This window comes from Helianthus annuus, chromosome 13 (genome assembly GCF_002127325.2).
Source record: "Helianthus annuus cultivar XRQ/B chromosome 13, HanXRQr2.0-SUNRISE, whole genome shotgun sequence".
In the NCBI taxonomy this organism is placed as follows: Eukaryota; Viridiplantae; Streptophyta; class Magnoliopsida; order Asterales; family Asteraceae; genus Helianthus; species Helianthus annuus.
Window position 1 is genome coordinate 135,011,713 of NC_035445.2, and position 16,834 is coordinate 135,028,546.

Below are 16,834 nucleotides of genomic sequence, written 5' to 3' on the forward strand. Positions count from 1 at the left end.
TTCATTTCATCATTTCACTTTTATTGTGATATTCTTGACATGTTATACTTGTTTGTTTAATCTTTAATATACACTTTTCCTCACGCGTTTTACTCGATTATTCTAAATCCGACAACACACATATTACACAAACGAGACGAGTTCACCAAAATAGGCGTGAAACCCATAATTTGGTGAACAACTCTCAATCCATCCACTTTCCTTTTCTTTTTACACGAAATTCACCATCAAGTTAGGAGTGAAATCCTCACCTTGATGGAGAAGTTCAAATTTCAAATTCTAGTGGACCCTCGTCAAAGCGTCAAAATTAACTTTTGACTCGACGAGTACCAACCACACTTAGGATACTAAATCGCCAAGTTAGGGGTGAAACCCGCACCTTGTCGACTAGTTCCACTCCTTGATTTTCATTAATCCCGCCAAGTCTCGAAATTTCAATTGATTTGGGACATGTAGTAACCGGAATGGTAAATACCGTTAACCGACTTGTCGGCGAGAGTATTTTACCTATTAGGCCAAAGCATGCTCCTCAAATTCGAAAGACTTTTCGACCACTTTGGTTAGTCAAAGTTCCGTTTTGGAACCATCCAAATTTTGATCAACATATGTTTCTAATATTTATTTTATACGATGCAATCTTTCAAACTCGAGTATACTTTCGATATTCTCTTTTCATGCACACAACATATTGAACCTTTTCCATACATTTATATATATGCATGATTTCATATAATATAATTTCATATTCCTTGTAACGACGAGGGGAGACATATCATTAAGATTGGAGTGATTTCCTTTCCTTGACGACTAACTCCACTCCCCTTTTTCTTAAAAAAAAACGACATCACCAACGAGTTAGGGGTGATTCCCTTGCCTAGGTGATCGTTACCAAAACGTCTCTTCAAAATATCTTATTATGCAAACTCGATCATATCTTATACCCAAATTGTTTATCATTATTCAAAATACCCACTCATACCGATTTCAAAATGCATTGTTTTATCAAACGTACTTCTTATTCTACAATCTATTTTCACTCAACTCATATCCGCGAGATTCATAATAATGTCTTAAAACGTTTTATTGCTCGAACTTCAAAACCTTACGAAATGCTACCTATCAATTTAATCGGCTCAATGAAACTCTTGCCCCTGAACTTCATATTCGACTTAATCACTAAAACATGCTCACCTTCCACTTTTAATCAAAATCCAACCAACCTTTCTCAAATACTTATAAGATCTTATAGAAGTTATATGATTGTTTTACCAAATACCCTTTTCAACATCAACAAATCATTTGTTAATTTTTTTAATCACTAAGTCCTTTTGCTAAATTTCTCTTCTAAGGATCCTAGTTTTCACAAGAACCTCCTAAATTCATAATTTCTTCTTTGATGAAACGAACTTACTTTTTAACGAAAACCCTTTTCCTACACCAATTTACAAAACACGTGGGCAAGAAGACTTCATAGGGACCGACCATTTTTCGGATTACGTAAACCCTTTTAAACAAAATTAGCATTTCCATTTGTTACAAAATACGTTATGCATAACCAACGAGTACTTTATGTTCCTTTACATATACAAACTATATCCTACCTTTCAAACCAAGCTCAATCTAATTTTGATTCGACAAACTCAACGTTTTGTTTAGACAACTATACATGCACATCATCTTACACATTTTAGTCGATATCTCGCGATAACATCATTTATATCGTTCGTATCTACATACTTAACCTTTTTTTATCCGCAATGTCTCAACGTACACTATATACGCAATATTTATTATTCATATCTACACCTATGTTCATACGTTTATGCTTGTACTTATACACATACTACTTACACGTTTATGTTTATGCTCATACATACATGCGTATTCATACTTAAACTTATGCTCATACTTTCATCTATACTCATGATTCATACATTCGTACCTATACGCGAGGGTAATCCAAGAGATTTGCTTGCGTGGGTCCCCTACATACTTAAGCATGGACTTGCTTACATACTACATTCTTACATGTGCACATTCTAATTTTTTTATGTATACCCGGATTCATACACAACTAGTACAAGCTGTGCAGATCATTCGACGATCAAAATAATCGCGGGTGCACACAGGATTATAGTGATAGGCGTATGAGAACCATAGAGTGTGCTACTGCGTATGGTAAGACACGGAACGTAACATGACACCGAAGACGAAACGGGCGTAACATGGTCAAAACATGGTGGATACGCCGCTGGTACTTCCTATATATAAGTGTTTTCAATATGTTACCAAACTTTCGTAAAACGTGCCATGAGAAATTCAGTGTTTTACAGACCTCTTAGACCTAATACAAACTTTAAATAACTCACAAACGCATTATATCCGATTATCCATGACGAGACTTCATCTTTAACACGCTACTTTCGTCTATCTAATACTTATATCATTCATATACTTGCATTCATTTAGTGTCAATTGTTCACCCCATACTCCTATTATTCTCCATTATCCTTTCTTTCATATGAACCCCGTTCGCAATCAAGCTTGTTTAAACATTCAAATCCTAACTTATCTCATTACCTTTAAAACCGTCTTCCTATTCTTTATTCTTATGTAAATGTACTTAGTATACCTTTAACGCGTTATTCAAAGTACGAAATCTTTTCGTTACTCTCAATAAACAATTTTTACGAAAATGTGATTTTTATACTATCCTTTCGACTCCCCATGCAAACTACCACACTTTTCATCAAAATACTAAACACATTATACGAAAGTTATACTTCTTGGATATCATATTTTAAAGATACCTCTCCATTCTGGGACATTCAAACTTATTTAAACACCTTTGCCTATGTGCACGCATACACGTTTTACCTATGCTTAAACGCCTCAACTCATTTTAGTCAAACAAATTCCTATCCTATCGTTCTTCAAAATTTCCTACTTTTCTAAACGTTTCAAAACTCCCAAGTCTCGATTCTTTTAGCCAAAATGCTTTTCTCCAAGGTCTTCCTCTTGAATAAATTTCGGGACGAAATTTCCTAAAGGAGGGGAGACTGTAACGCCCTGCTTTTTCATACCTTCCATAATTAGAAAGCTCGCCTTGTAATGCTATTTTTGGAAATCTTGTATTATTATAGGCGTCTTATCGTTGTAAAATCCGAGTCTTGGATCATAAATAAAATTCGTATTTCTTTAAATTCACCATCTACATATTCATACATGTTCATACGTTCGAATTCATTGTACATCGAATCCTTATTCGTAATTCATACTTATACGATACTTATTCACGATGCATGTCCATGCTTGTCCTTAAATTTTTGATACCTAAAAACCCCTAATAATATGCTTATTTATACAACGGTTAATCATCTAATATGTGACATATACTTGTCACTTACAAACATGTTACATACTTGTACATTACACTTTTTACCTAGTTAAATCATGTTTTATTTCATATTTCACCTTGTTACAAGTTAGGGGAAACATTGTTGCATATTATTACACAACTTAATTAACAAAATTACTCATTATAATGTTTTAAAAAATAAAAAAATAAAGAAATATGGCAGCCCCAATTCAGCAAAATTCAGCCCCATATAGTTGGGTTTTGTGGGCTAGTTTCAAGGTGTAACCCCTTCTAAACACTTACAAAGCCCAACCCATTGAAACCCTAATCCTTCCCCCTATAAATACCACTTATAACCAGCCTCCCTACCACTTTTGCAACACTAAAAACTCTCAAAAGTTCCTCCAAACCGTAGCTGAAAGCAAGGGTTCGAGCAGATTGACACCCCTTCACGAAAATGAGCATAACTCACTCAATTCTTATCCGATTCACTCGATTCTTTTTCCTACTACTTTGTATTGACCTTATCTACGTTTCCATGGGTTTTTCACAGTAAATAAGTCCATGGAACTCCAGCAAAAAGGCTCCAAAGTCCACTGATTGTTTTTGTTTTCATGAAATCCTTGTTATTTCTTACCAAACTTGAGTCTATCTCATCTCAAACCTATGTCCTAATGCTTACAACACTTTAGTGGTTGGTTAGGCTTAAAAACAAGGTTGAGACACTTAAAAATCAGAGGATTAAACCTCATAAACTTGGTGTTTTGTTTAGGGTTTTTAACCCACAAGTCATGTCAAACTTTGTCTTTGATACATGAGTGATTATGGAACAACTTGGGTTGTCCAAACATACAATCCTCACATGATTTGATGATTTCTCTTAGTTAGTGTGTATATTTCTTATTCTTTATTGTATGTTCATGACCCTCCTTGGTTGTTTTTTTTACATCAAGTGTAGTGGTGAACACATAGAGGTGCCTAAATGGAAGAGTTGATCTTCCTACCTCCTACATGATTTCTATGACATTTAGAGGTACCAAAATGAAGATTTTAATCTTCTACCTCATGCTTGAACTATTGGACATATATTATATAACCTAAATATATTATTCGAATAATCGAATCTTTGATGATGAACTAGTGTTCATATGTCGGGGTACTAGATTACATCATCCTAGACTATGATAACTTGTCACGTTTCTAATGAAACCTTGTTCCATGAAAACATCTAAACTCCTTCGAGTTTCCTAGTGTCAAGAACAAGCATCATATGTTCTAAATGATTATTTTCCATGTTATTCTCATATCTTATTTTATGTTGTTTTAAACACCGAATCTCGACTCTAAACATACTTGAACTTTAACCCTTATACATTCGGACTCTAAATCTCTACTCGTCAACAATTGGATAATCGGACAGCATATGCAAGCCTTGTGAGTATACTCGTATTTCCCCTTTTTACTTTTATCACTTTTGGGGTGTAACATGTTTATCTATCAACAAACTTACACATGAACATTTTGCTTAAACACATGAACATTCCTATAACATGCTTGTATACGTGATGGCTTGATGCTTTAAACTTGGATTTATCTTATGTGTTGAATTTATCATTAACTTCGTACGAGCCAAACCGTGACATATGTAGCGCTATAGGATTAACGACCCGCCTCTTTATCTTCGGTTATGTCATGAGCATATTGCGTTTCCTTGGTTTGATATGTTAGACACATACCATATTTAAATGTTCATCTTGAATCACATGCTTGCTATGAGGAATTGTTCAAACTTATCTTTTTGCTATGTACGTATCAAACTTGTATACTCGCCTTTGCTTTTGCATTGAACTTTATTTTAACATGTTACAGGTGGATGTTGACGATGCATGGAATCTAGTAGGATGCTTAGATACACACTTAGAAAGAATTGTATTTGTATTGTATCAATTTATTATTCATGTTGTTGCACTTTGTTTCAAAACCTTGTACTTGATTCTTTAGAAATGAAATGAAACGATTATTTAAATACTTGTCACAATTATTAGCGTTATGATGTCTCGAGCAATCTTCACACTTCGTCTCATCCCGATGTTTCTGCCATTGGTTGGGGTGTGACATGTACAGCTGGCAACCATTCCAACACCCCCTATAGCTTTATTTTTTTTATTAAGTTACTTTTATGCATGACCCATACCAATCTATCCTCATCTTCTTCAAACACTTATTTATGATAACCTTTTAGGTAAATTTAACCTAATTCCACAAGCTCGATAACAAAAGCTAAAATATTCAAATATTTAGTAATCAAAGCCCTTAACATAACTGAAATCAATACTAATTTCCAGTTTCTCAACTCATAGTTCAGAAATGTGCTTTTTCTAATAACTGATATAACTAACCTGTTTTAACAGAACTATATAGATATTATAACTAATTAAAACTTAAATGTGAATAATAATTGGTTAGTTTAAAATCATAAACGCCCATCCCCACCAGTTGATGTCGATTTGCTGTATATAAACCACTTTCTATGTGGAATTAGAAAAGAAAAAAAATCATTAGGTAATTCATTTTAATGGTCTGAATTGTGAGCATGTAAACGCACAAAGACATAATGAAGGGATTCGTTATCAAACTCTCTTTGTGAATATGCCAATTGGTGGCCAGCAACCAAGATTAGAAAAGTAGTGTATGAAAAGTCAACATTTCAAGATTTTCCAACGGGTCAAGGAGGGTGGGTGGCAAGTTTATGTTTATTTTTCTCCTTATTTTGAATAAACATTTTATATAATCATACGTAATCATCATCAATTATCATCAATTAATAATCCTTAAACACCAACCACTATTAATTTAGTGGAGTGAGAGAGAGAGAGAGAGAGAGAGAGAAAGAAGAACCCAACTTAAAAAACCATAAATTTTGGTTTTAAAATAGAACTGACCAGAGAAAATTGATACTGAATTGAACCAAAAGTGAGGCCTTTTAGTACCTGGAATCGACGTCACCTCCAGCAAAGCTGGAATCATTTTAGATTGAGAGGGTTTAGCATAATACCTGGAAACGTTGGATTTACGGGGTTTGACTTTTACGTAAGGGTTTTGGATTTTAGGTCATACTAGGATATAGATCTGGTAGACAGAACTGTTTGGCCTGCCGAGTGTGCGATAATAGGGATTAGCCTCCCCGACGTAACCTACCCATGGACCTACCATGTGTGAAGATACTATCCATACATTCTCCCCACCCACCCCGTTTGCCTCGCTAAACTACCCCTATTATTTTGTTCGTTATAGGTCATCCTTTTCCGGAACGTTGTGGAGATTACGTCTATTAGAACCAAGAACAGTTGGTATCTTTTCGCGTGTTCCGGTAGCAAGTGTCGTAAGGGGCTGACAAGAGAGGACGGTTACTTCATTTGCAAGGCGTGTGAATCAAAGGTTGACTATACAAGGACAAGGTATACACTTGAATATCTCATACGAAAATTCATTACTTCTGTTATCGTCCCTTTATACTGCTATTCCCCTTCGCATATGATGGCATGATTATTTGTTGTCCGGGACTGTTTGTCGCGCTTCTACTTTCACCGCTAAAGAATTTGGCCGCTGCCCTACAATTGTAATTGATCTACTATACTGTGCTAGGTTTCGCATTCAGGCGGATGTAACTGACGGAACGATGAGCACTGTAGTCGTCCTCTTTGATGAAGCTGCTGAACAATTGGTTAAGCGGACGACGAGATCCTTGGTATAGGAACAGTTGAAGGTATGTACACTACGCATTGTAAGGTGGTTTTCCAAGCATATGTGAATTTGCTACGATGGCTTTTCCTATGTGCATGATACTTCTATTGATGCTCCCATACTACCTTCCGCCCTCGCAGCCCTTATTGGAACAAAACACACTTTTGAGATTAAGAGCCATACATACTACCATTTTGGGGACTATGAGAGCTTCACTTGTGCGGAGATTGTTGGCCCTGGTATGGATGATGCGGATAGGAGCGTTGATACTATTGCGATTGGTTTGGGTGCAACACCATCCGGCTCCCTAAAGCGTGGTTCAAACCTCCCGCCGTTGACCCCTGTAACTGGACGCAAACTTAGAAAGTTGTAAGATACCCTTTCCAATTCTCCCATGTTTCGAATGTTTATCCGTTCGAATTTTGTGCCAACACGTTTTTCAATGTTTCTTTTCAGCTGCGTTGAAGACTCGGATGAAGATGATGATGGGGTGCGGGTTGATCGTAAGGATGTTACTGATGTGCTAGACGATGGTCGGGATGATGAGGAGGGTTCTTGCTGATATGGCAATGCTCATTCTTAAGCTTATTTAAGTGTTTTCACAGTTGTGACTTTCTCTTTTATGTATTCAAATAATGTGGCGACGCTTAGGAGTTGTGCCCACACCAAAAGTGTAATGCTTCTCTATTGCACGATATATAAATGACATTTTCAAACTCTGAAATATAACTGGCTTAAACTCTGAAATATAAATGACATTTTCAGATTAAAATTAATATGTCTTAAACTAAAATATCAAAGAATCATAACGGCTCACCAATAAAAGCATAGCACAAGCTGTCACCGGTTTTATAGTCACGGATTATATCAGTTCTGCAAAAGTTTATGAATTATAAAAACTATTCCAACAAGAAAATGGATTTGGTCAGATAAAACACTTCAAGATTTGATGACTTACGAGGTCACGGTTCCAAAACGTGAAAAGATAGTATTTAGATCCTCATCCTATGTTAAAAAAGAGAGAAATTTAGTAAAGTAGAATCAGCATATATACTAGATTAAAACGTTAACAACTTACTTCAGCTACTGGATTTAGTTTGCATACAAAGATCATGGTATCAGGAGGTTTAATCTCAGCTACTGGATTAAAAGATTGTTGTTAAAAAATATAGACTTTATTTAATAAAAATCAGCACGCATATAAATATGAAAATAAGTTACTAACCTAATTAAAAGCGCCAATGGCAGATCCAAACCATCCACTGACAGAAACCTTGACAATCCACAAAAACAAACAGAAGCCACAAAACAGGAAAAACATCCACTGCCCCCCCCCCCCCCGAACATGCATGAATGTTTTTTTTATGATGTATTATATGACATTGTATGCAACATGCAGCTGCCTCTGCGCCCATTCGTGATGCTCGAAGCCTCTTTCTCCTTTCATACACATTCACGTGTTATGGCCAACGGGTTGATCCAATACGTTTGTGGGCTAAAACTGCTCACCCAGGCTGGACCTGACAAAGGTACGGAACTTTGAATTGCAGTGTTATCCCCGACCCCACATATGGAATTTAAAATGCTGAGCTCTACCCCTTCCCATTCCCTCATAAAAAGATGAGGTTTCCAGGTTATGGCCTGCTGCTCCTGACATGGTTAGTCATTCGATACAAGTCCGCCTTCGCTCCCATACGCTGTCTGACGGCCAGGTGCAAACATATTTCGGTCTTACATTGATGAACAGCTACAGCGATACCAGCTTCGTGGGTGGCAAAAATTCCATCCATATACAAAGTCGTAACTATGTGGGCCGTGGTGGGAAGAACGTGACATATTGTGGACCTACACTTTCTTCCATAACTACATTTGCATCCTCAGCCGACCCCAACACAGGTTAGCTGTACTCTTTGTGAAAACGGAACCATATAGCCATAACGTTCGCGTACCGACATGCGTGCACGTACAAATTTAAGATCCAATTAGGCTACAAACAGTTTAGGCCCTCAAATTTTGACGGCCCTGCCATCAGGCCGCACACAAGGGATTGGAATTTACTTTCATACTTAGTGATTTAATTTTCTGCCTACTATGCTGTCTTTGTTATATCTGCATCTTTTTTCCTGTTTGAGGTAACACTCAAAGACAGCCGCCAAGTGCTACGGTGACCACTGGTACTGCCACTGGAGCGGGCAAAGAAGGATCAATAAAAGGTCGTTCTTATGTTTCCGCACCAACGTCCCACTGGGACGATGTACGCATGTGGTATATTAAAAGTAAAAATTAGTTCCTAAATATGGATTCTTAAAACAGTATAATTAAGACCTTTGAAATGGGTATTAATTTAAATATTTATTTTTAAAGTAATGCAAATATAAATTTATTAATGTTTTTATTATTTAAAATAATATACACTGAATTGAAACAAAATAACGTGTGAACATAATTACCTGCAAAAAAGGAGAGATGTCATAAAGTGAGGCATAAATTAAAAGTAAAATTAAATAAATCTAATGCATATGGACTATCGACTATGTATAACAATAAATTATTGGAGAACGGGAATCATGTTACAAGTAAAGTTGATTCCAGGCATGTGGTGTTACCAGATATTCATTCGTTTAATTTGATGTTAGATGCGTGTTTGGTGAATCAAAAATGGGATGATCTTGAATTTTTCTACACAAAAATGCTGCAACACGGATACTACTTTAATGCAGAACGTCAATTTACTTTCATACTTAGTGATTTAATTTTCTGCCTACTATGCTGTCTTTGTTATATCTGCATCTTTTTCCCTGTTTCAGGTAACACTCAAATACAGCCGCCAAGTGCTACGGTGACCACTGGTACTGCCACTGGAGCGGGCAAAGAAGGATCAATAAAAAGTCGTTCCCATGTTTCCTCATCAACGTCCCACTAGGACGATGCATGTTCGATTTTTTTTGTTTCCACACTTACATCATCCCTCAACCTAATACGACGCCTACATCATAGTTGTTTCCCTTAATATATGTTGCAGGTAAAAACATTATGCGGAGCGATACAGTGCACATACTGCTTGTGGTATGTCCACTAACAACATGTTCTCCCTCCGTATCTGCCCAAGGTCTACACTGTTAGCTACACTGTTTACTACTATCCTTCTACCATTTCCATAACTATTATGTTTTTTTGCAGACAGTATTTCCTGCAAGCCACAAAATTCTCATCAAAACGTGGCGGGTCCATCACGTCTGCGTCCTCCTCGCCCTAAAAAACAGAAGGTAAACTTCCATCACTTCCCGGTACCCTACTAGGCTTTTACCCGTCTATCACCACCACAGGAATAACATTGCCATATTTAATTTTGCTAACAGGCGTTCGTATTCGAACCCCGCGCAGGGCAGCGTTTGCATCAGCAGGTACTGTCCAACCCTATTTTCTTACCACTCAATTTTTGTTCCCTTTTGCGTCTAACGTTACTCCACCGTTTGGGTACGCTACTCTCAATCCGTGTGTTGTACTAAATTTACCTGTTATAAATATTACAGGTGCGCGTGTTGAGTACCAGAGCCTTGGCCGTCCAACCTTCACATGTCATAATTGTGCAGCAGTCATGTGGTATGAGGAGAGGAACAAAAATACAAAGGCGTCTGATGGGACGACTTTCTCTTCGTGCTGCCAGGATGGCAAGGTTTTGCTTCCTCGCCTTCTTGACGCCCCTGAGCCATTAAGATCGTTACTTGATTGTAACGACCCAGAGACGGTTAGATTCAGGGAACAGATTAGAGTGTACAACAGCATGTTCTGTTTCACATCATTTGGGGCAAAGATTGATCATGCTATAAACAGTGGTAGAAGCCTATATACCTTTCGAATAAGCGGTCAGAACTACCACCGAATAGGATCCATGTTACCAGTTGAAGGTGAACAGCCCAGACATGCTCAGCTGTATTTCTACGACACGCAAAACGAAATCAAAAACCGTATAGCTGCTTTGTTCGGCCAGGACCATTGTGAGGACACAGTAGACGAAGCAATTGTTGCGTCCCTCATAAGAATGTTAGACGAACACAGTTCTGTGGCTAACGCCTTCCGAATGGCGCGCAACTGGTGCGCTCAGAATGAAAGAAACGACTGTCAGCTGCGCTTACTCGGCCATGTAATGAATAACCCACAGTACAATCGTCCTAATGTGTCTGAAGTTGCCGTTCTTATCACAAACGACTTTGGGGAAGACACCGAGCCACGCAATGTTGTCGTCAGCACAAAGCACGGAGCGCTGCAACGGATATCGGAATTACATCAGCTATACATGCCTTTGCAGTATCCGTTGTTGTTTCCATACGGAGAAACCGGGTACCACGAGCGAATACGCTACCATGACAACACCGGACGCCATGCGACTAAGCGACAGTGTGTTACGATGCGGGAATACTACTGCTACAGAATCCATTATCGCAACAATGAAGGCACCACCCTGTTCAGAGGCGGTCGCTTATACCAACAACGTCTGGTTGACGCATACACGGCCATAGAAGAACAAAGGTTGCGCTGGATGAGAAATAACCAGAATGAGCTGCGCGTTGAGCTCTACCATAATGTTTGCGACGCTGTAACACGTGGAGATACAAGTGCTGAGGCGATCGGACAACGGATAGTTTTACCTGCAACCTTTACGGGCAGTCCAAGATATATGATCCAAAATTACCAAGACGCCATGGCTCTGTGTCGTTCTTTTAGCAACCCTGACCTGTTTGTCACCTTTACAGCCAACCCAAAATGGCCTGAGGTCGAATACATGGTATCTCTCATACCAGGCCAGAAATCCCATGACTGTGCAGATGTTGTATCACGCGTTTTTAAGCTAAAGCTGACCTTTTTGATTGAAGATATTATGAAGAAACAAATCTTTGGCAAATGCAAAGCAGGTAAAGTTTGTAATGCACTCAACTCTTTCTTTTGCTATCAATTCTCCACCAATTCTCACCGTTTTTTGCTTGCTAATTTTTCCCTCTCTATCTTGAGTATGTGTCCCGTGGTGATATACAGCCATTTACACAATTGAGTTTCAAAAACGAGGACTACCGCATGCGCACCTTCTGTTTTGGCGTGAACATACTGCCGCGTTTCGTACACCTGCTGGTATAGATGATTTGATTTCGGCCGAGATCCCATCAAAGATTGACGACCTATCCGGCTATAAGGCTGTCACAAATTACATGTTGCATGGCCCATGTGGGAATGACGCACGCAGTGCTTCGTGTACAATAGACGGGAAATGCATGAAACACTTTCCAAAACCATTTTATCAAGAAACGACAATTGACGAAGACGGTTACCCGGTTTATCGACGAAGGGATTCCAAGATTTTCTTCATGAAGGGCAAAACTAGGCTTGACAACAGGTTTGTCATCCCATACAACCGTTATCTCCTCTTGAAGTATGAATCACACATCAATGTTGAATGGTGCAACCAGTTTCGAGCAATAAAATACCTGTTTAAATACTTAAACAAGGGGCCGGATAGGGCTACAATGGTTGTTCAAGAAAACATTGGCAGTGACAGCGAAAAGCGTGCACAACAGATTGTTAAGGTCGATGAGATTAAAAACTATTTGGATTGTCGGTACTTATCGCCGTGTGAGGCTGTGTGGCGAATACTTGCATTTCCTATACATTACTCATTCCCGTCCGTCATGAAGCTAACCTTCCATCTACCTAACCAACAATTGCTCACGTTGCGTGATTCGGACAACTTGCCAGCCCTGTTAAACCGGGACGGGATAGGAGAAACAATGTTCATCCAATGGTTTGCGCTGAACAATAGAGATGCAGTGGCAAGAAAGTTGACGTACGCCGAGATACCCACACAGTATGTGTGGCAAGAGGATAACAAGGTATGGAAAAAGTGGTTGGAACGGACACCCGTTGGGCGGATTGTGTATTGCAATCCAGCAGCTGGGCCAAAGTATTATTTAAGGATGTTGTTGGGAATTGTGAGAGGGCCCCGAAGTTTCAAAGAAATAAAAACAGTTGATGGGGTGGTGTATGAAACGTACAAAGAAGCCTGCTATGCGTATGGCTTGCTTAATGATGACAAGGAGTGGAGTGACGCTCTTTCAGAGGCCAAATTATGGGCGTCTGGTTCACAGCTACGGGGGTTGTTTGTTACCATGTTATTGTTTTGCGAAGTGAACCGCCCGGCACAACTGTGGGCGCAGAATTGGGAGATACTTTCTGATGATATTTTGTACATGAAACGTAGACACTTCATGTTTCCAGGATTACACTTATCAGACGACCAGCTTAAGAACTATTGCCTGATTGAGCTGAATGAACTATTGGAGAAAAATGGCAAATCATTGGCGGATTTCACGGATATGCCACAGCCGGATACGTCGCTCCTCGATAAGATGCATAATCGTCTAATCAGGGAAGAGATGAGTTACAATAGAAAACAATTGACAGATGAACACGGGCAACTGTACGCATCACTCAATACGGAACAGACAGCCATATACGACAGGGTCATTGATTCCGTTACCGCCAAAAAAAGGAGGGTTTTATTTCGTATATGGTCCGGGTGGGACCGGGAAGACTTTCCTGTACAGGACCATCTTGTCACGCTTAAGATCTATGGGGCTGATAGCCCTTGCGGTTGCGTCTTCAGGTAAAAGAAATAATAAATAATCCTGTTATGGTGTATAATTATTCTCACGCTACTTAATGTATCTGGTTGCGTAATCAACTCCATTTTTACTAACTTTACGTATCCCCTTGCGTCAGGTATCGCATCTGTTCTGTTACCCGGTGGTCGTACAGCTCATAGCCGTTTCGCTATCCCTTTAGAATTACTTCACAGTAGCACGTGTGCCATTAAGCAAAATACCCAATTGGCACACCTCTTGCATGAGGTAAGGTTAATCATCTGGGACGAGGCACCAATGATGCAAAAATACGCCTTTGAAGCACTTGATAAAACACTTAGAGATATCTTGGGGTTCTGTACCTATGCAAACAGGGAACACGTGTTTGGTGGCATGCCTGTCTTACTTGGTGGCGATTTCAAACAAATCCTTCCCGTCATCTCAAAGGGAAAAAGAGAAGATGTCGTTCAGGCATGCATAAATAAATCGAACCTGTGGAAAAGTTGTCAACTCTTCACTCTCCACCGGAGTATGCGCGTCAACGAATACACCTCCACAGGTGTGATAGACATGGATAGACAACGTTTCAACAAATGGTTGTTAGACATTGGCGATGGAATCGTTCCGTCGAAAGCCAAAGAAGGTGAAGATGAGCCGACCTGGATCGAGATACCCGCCAGGTTCATCGTTGATAGTTGTGGTGTCCCTGTAGAATCAATTGTTAACGCTATCTTCCCGTCATTTACAAAAAGGCAGGATGATTACGATTTTTTGTGTGAAAGAGCAATACTAACCCCACGCAATATAGACGCGGATGAAATCAATGATTACATGTTTCAACAATTGAAACGGACCGCAAGGACCTACAAGAGTTCTGATGAGATATGTCGCGCATCCACGGACGTATTAGAACAGGAGCAACTCTATCCGACTGAATTCCTGAATTCTTTGACATTCCCAGGTACCCCCCCCCCCCCCCCCCCCCCCCCCCCGCGACCGCGCTAAAATATTAGTTAAAAAAAGTTTCTACTGCCAACTAAAATCTTTAATTATTTGGCATTGTCAGGTATGCCGCCGCATGCTTTGCATTTAAAAGAAGGCCTCCCTATAATGCTTCTACGAAACGTGAACCCCTCACAAGGCTTATGTAATGGCACACGCCTTATTATCACAGACCTGGGGAAATTTGTTATCAAAGCTAGGATACTTACTGGGTCAAATCATGGAGACACTGCTTTGATACCAAGGATCACCCTTTCATCCACGAAATCGAAATGGCCATTTATTATGAAAAGACGGCAATTCCCAGTGAAGCCATGCTATGCAATGACCATTAATAAAAGCCAGGGCCAATCATTAAAAGTAGTTGGTCTCTATTTGCCCCGACCTGTGTTTAGCCATGGCCAGCTTTACGTCGCACTTTCAAGGGTTACGTCACCTGAAGGTTTAAAGATTGTCATCATAGAGGACGGCGACAGTGGCATGAAAAACCATACCAGAAACATCGTTTACAAAGAAACGTTTAACAATTTGGAAACATCAGAGCGGCCGGAATAAACGAACAATTGTTCACAGGTAACCGTTCAATGAGTTAATATTGATTGAAAAAATGGATAATACAACTATCTGAATTGACAACATTTTCACTGATATTATAACTTTAGCGCACACCTATCCTCCATTTTTATATATTCTTGATTATTGCATAATTACCCATATGCCTATAAGATTAGTTACTTCCACTCTTTATTTTTTCACTGAATATATGGTAACATGTTACTTCCACACTTTATTTTTTAATGAAATGTGATGTAACAATTGGCACAATGTTTGATGATGGGTGAAGTTGGCAAAAACAACAGATTTGTAGCAGATAATGGTTTAACTTTCCAACCCCTGAACACAAACGATTTAACACCCCTAATTACTGAAAGAAAATTGTATGTTTTTTACTGTTTACAACTGAAGGATCTACAAGTTTTTACAATTATTCGCGTTATTTTCCAACTCTGTGAGGAAATTCCTTGCATCTCTGCGGTTGTTGTTGTGTTACTTTCTGAGGTACACCCTATAAATCCCACCAGTTTTCTTAACATCCATACATAAGAATATATTTGATTTAAAAAATAATCAGCTATAAATTATCAGCTAGAGCCAAAAATCGATTATACATTAAAAGCTGTTGGTGGAAGCAAATTGAGATCTTGAATTTTTCTGTGATTCCGTGATTAGTTGTCAATATTTTATCATTAGTATTAGGCCAGATAACTACGAGAATTAAAAAGATTCAGTTTACAATGAAAAAAAGAAATAGAAGCTTAGTTTGTATGTTTGCTCTGTTCCGTCCTAGAGTCGTTTAGGTCTGGAGTCGAGGTGCGAGGTGTGAGGCGAAAGCTTCGCAGGCGTTGATCTATGTATGGATAAATAGGCTTTATTTAGTATTAAGTATATAGAACCAAAAGTTGCATCGCTTCTTCATTAACTAACTAAACCACTTATAATATTTTCGTCCTTTTGGTTGTTTCCACGTATCAGCTTGATCGGACCTTAATCTTGGAAAATTTTAAACCCTGCATGTGACGTTTTTTTTAAATCTGATGTTTGTTTATGATGGTTAGGTCTGTTAATTTAGTGATTTTTTGCAAAAAAAACTATACATGTTTTTATATGATCTGTGTTGCTTGATTTAATAGTTAGATCAACCTAAAATATGAGAGTGGTATATTTTGTAATTGTTTTTTAGGTTTTTTTATTTACTGACATATTGTTCTTTGTTGCTCAGGCTGTAAGCTGCTCTGTGTATATCAAGAGTAATACTGTTGTGGAGTCTACTACAAGGAGTTTCTGTCCAACAAGCATCAGGTCAGGAGGGAGGTCATGCGGACATTGGACCGCGCAGATCAAACGAACACCACATATCATGATTGATGACCTCTCAAAGCATCTGGGCGATGCTTACAAGTGGGGTCTCGCAAGTTCCTTCTATGCTTTATTTGATGGTCATAATGGGTCGGAGGCTGCATCTTATGTTAAAGAACATGCCATGAGGTTATTCTTTGAGGATTCGGATCTACCACAAGCAGCACCAACTGGTGCTTCA

General features: G+C 38.8%; 1 protein-coding gene across 1 annotated transcript; it reads left to right on the forward strand.

Moving 5' to 3' along the window:
• Nucleotides 1-9,635: 9,635 nt before the first annotated feature.
• On the forward strand, nucleotides 9,636-15,071 carry LOC110901759. The gene is made up of 7 exons (XM_035982370.1): nucleotides 9,636-9,825; nucleotides 9,910-9,969; nucleotides 10,636-12,015; nucleotides 12,137-13,744; nucleotides 13,874-14,695; nucleotides 14,801-14,859; nucleotides 14,937-15,071. The coding sequence occupies exons 1-7, from the start codon at nucleotides 9,636-9,638 to the stop codon at nucleotides 15,069-15,071; spliced, it is 4,254 nt and encodes a 1,417-aa protein (XP_035838263.1).
• Nucleotides 15,072-16,834: the final 1,763 nt, after the last annotated feature.